Source organism: Austrofundulus limnaeus, unplaced genomic scaffold, assembly GCF_001266775.1.
Source record: "Austrofundulus limnaeus strain Quisiro unplaced genomic scaffold, Austrofundulus_limnaeus-1.0 Scaffold34, whole genome shotgun sequence".
NCBI classification, from domain to species: domain Eukaryota; kingdom Metazoa; phylum Chordata; class Actinopteri; order Cyprinodontiformes; family Rivulidae; genus Austrofundulus; species Austrofundulus limnaeus.
Window position 1 is genome coordinate 1,527,075 of NW_013952436.1, and position 2,837 is coordinate 1,529,911.

The 2,837-nt window shown below is 37.4% G+C and overlaps 1 protein-coding gene across 1 annotated transcript in view; it reads left to right on the forward strand.

Moving 5' to 3' along the window:
- ddx41 (DEAD (Asp-Glu-Ala-Asp) box polypeptide 41) overlaps nt 1–2,837 on the forward strand; it is a 19,900-nt gene that overhangs the window by 11,488 nt on the left and 5,575 nt on the right. Inside the window, exons 11-15 of the mRNA XM_014006093.1 lie at nt 1,067–1,198; nt 1,285–1,356; nt 1,446–1,542; nt 1,775–1,924; nt 2,037–2,108. Coding sequence (XP_013861547.1) covers nt 1,067–1,198; nt 1,285–1,356; nt 1,446–1,542; nt 1,775–1,924; nt 2,037–2,108 — 523 coding nt within the window. The remainder of the gene's footprint in view (nt 1–1,066; nt 1,199–1,284; nt 1,357–1,445; nt 1,543–1,774; nt 1,925–2,036; nt 2,109–2,837) is intronic.

The following is a 2,837-nucleotide window of genomic DNA, read 5'->3' on the forward strand; positions in this document are numbered from 1 at the left end:
GACATAAGATTTATTCTTCTTCTGCTACCTTTCATTTTATTTAGATTTTTGATTTGTGTATTTTCTTTGTTTTTTATTGTATATAGTTATTTTTTAATGAAATGAATACATTTTTGAATTCAATTGAAGTCTCAGTCAACCAGAACATGACAAATGTGGAAAGTTTGCGGTTCCAAGCTTTGAACTGCTTGATTTTGGTATCAATATCTGGATCGCAGGCTCCGTGTACTCCCACCTCGCTGACATGAAAGATGAAATGTGACATGACGGTTCAGACTGAAGTCATTTTGAAAAACATCAGATCTGGATCTGATTTAGTACCACAAATAAAAAATACCTGGATCAGATTTGAAAAWTTTGATCCGTCACATTCAAACTATCATAAAATGACCCAGTATGGGTCAGATAAGGGCAGAAAAAATAGGGTTTTAGTCACTTGTTTAGCCTGTGGTGTGAACGAAGCTTAAGCTTTTTTTTCACCTTCCAGGCACTACTCCAAACATTAAAMCAACTTTCAGCAATTTATTCTTCTAACAAGACGTGCTTATTTTGTTTTTACTCATTCAGGGCAAATAATTACAGCACAAAGTACAACAAAAAACTGTTTCAACAGAAAAAAAAAACGATCTGAAAGAGTAAATAATCTCTGCTGCTGCTTTAGAATTCAGGAAGTTTTCTCAGCATTCTGCTGCTGAGACGTGTCCTGCTGCTAGCTCTGCTAGCTGTGGTTTACTTTCACTGAAGCTGAGCTCACTATAATCCTTTCGAAATAAATCACAACAACAAAATCACTTGCTTTGATGCTTCAAATTGTATTATTGTGTTTTTGTWTAGACRGGTGATTATGTCCTGATTKTTATCCATGAAATCTGCTTCTCTGCATTTTAATTTTTGCTCCCACTCACGTTTTCGAAGGAAGTAAAATTCATTATCTAAGCAGTCCTCGCAGCTCGCCAGGTGGTTTTGTGTTCCAGCTGCTGCACTCAATCTGTTAATGCTGGAAATTATTCTTGTACTATTAAAATAAAAAAAATCACCTGTGCTCATTTTTTCTTTCCTCCTTTAGGGACAAAGACAAACGCTGCTATTTAGCGCTACGATGCCTAAAAAGATTCAGAACTTTGCAAAGAGCGCCCTGGTCAAACCGGTCACTATTAACGTGGGCCGAGCCGGAGCTGCCAGCTTGGACGTCATCCAAGTAAGTTTATCTTTTCATAGAATATTTCGTTTGAACTAAAAGCATTTTACCAAAAAAATAAATGACATTTTGTAATGGTTTTACAGGAAGTGGAATACGTCAAAGAGGAGGCCAAGATGGTGTACCTCCTCGAGTGTCTCCAGAAAACCCCGCCTCCTGTACGTACCTCCACCTGTTGTTACACAAACACACCTAACCTAACAAACGTGAGGGGAAATGAGTCTGAATGCTGTTTTTATTCTGACAGGTGTTGATATTTGCTGAAAAGAAGGCCGACGTTGACGCCATTCATGAGTATCTGCTGCTAAAGGGAGTGGAGGCCGTGGCCATACACGGAGGAAAAGGTGAGCAGAACAATAAAAAAAGCAGTCACAGAAACAATATATTCAGAAAAAAATTGTGTTTTAATTTTTATTTATTTTCCAAACTGGACACGTTTTTCTTCAGTCCTCTTGTTTTCCTTCAGTCCTCTTGTAGTTCCTCATTACGACCACCAGATGTCACTAATGCCACAGGTTTTATGTGTGATTTTCTTGAACAAATGCTGTTTTATCAAATTATGTATATATTTTCCAGATCAGGAAGAAAGAACAAAAGCCATTGAAGCTTTCAAAGAAGGAAAAAAAGACGTTTTAGTTGCTACAGATGTTGCTTCTAAAGGTCTGGATTTCCCAGCTATTCAGCATGTAGTGAACTACGACATGCCTGAAGAAATAGAAAACTACGGTAAGAGGGTTCAGATATAATTGACTTTGTTTTATAAACATGTAAACATTGTGTATGTATGAGTTTGTCTCTATTTTCTCGCACCGATGTGTTGAAACTGTCTCGATTGTAGTCCATAGAATTGGAAGAACCGGACGATCAGGAAAGACTGGGATCGCCACAACGTTCATCAATAAAGGCTGCGGTAAGGAAGCAGTTTGAAGGACAGAGATGGTCTAGCTACTCTCAGTTTCTGCTTTAATGAAACAGCCATGAAGGCCGTTGCTTTTTCTTTTCCACATCCTAACATGATGACCATCGAAAATGATCTTTATTGTTTCTGCGAAACAGGAAGTGAAAAGAATGTCTTTTTAATGGCCATTTTAGATAATGAAGTTTTTATTCTTGTCTCTAAGCAGATAAATAACTCGTTAATCCTGAAGCAGAGTGGTTGTGTGAAGGTTTCTCATGCAGCAGTTTTGTGTCAGGATTCTGGGCATAAATATACTCAGCACAAAAAGTAAGGAAGTGTGTGTTTGGTATTTTTTTTTTGTTGTAACAATGATTCTTGGCTATAAATCGTATGATTGGCAGCACCTCGGGGCCACCAGAAGCTCAAAACAAGAGTCAGTATCAACAGCAAATTAAGCTGTTTGGCAAATTTTTTATGTGTGCAACCCACATACTCAGCTCATCCCACAAATGCACGTTCCTTACAAATTTGGCACCATTTAAAAGAGAAATTAACAGGCTTTCTAGCAGTATAAGATTTACTGCCAAGAAGCATCGTTACAACAAAGAAATAATCTACCAAACACAAATTTCCTTACTGTTTGTAGGCCTGTCGCGATAGTCAATAAATCAATTAATTGCACAATAACTTTTTTTGAGGTCGGTAAAAAAATGAGGACAATAAGTTTCATTTTCCTTCTTG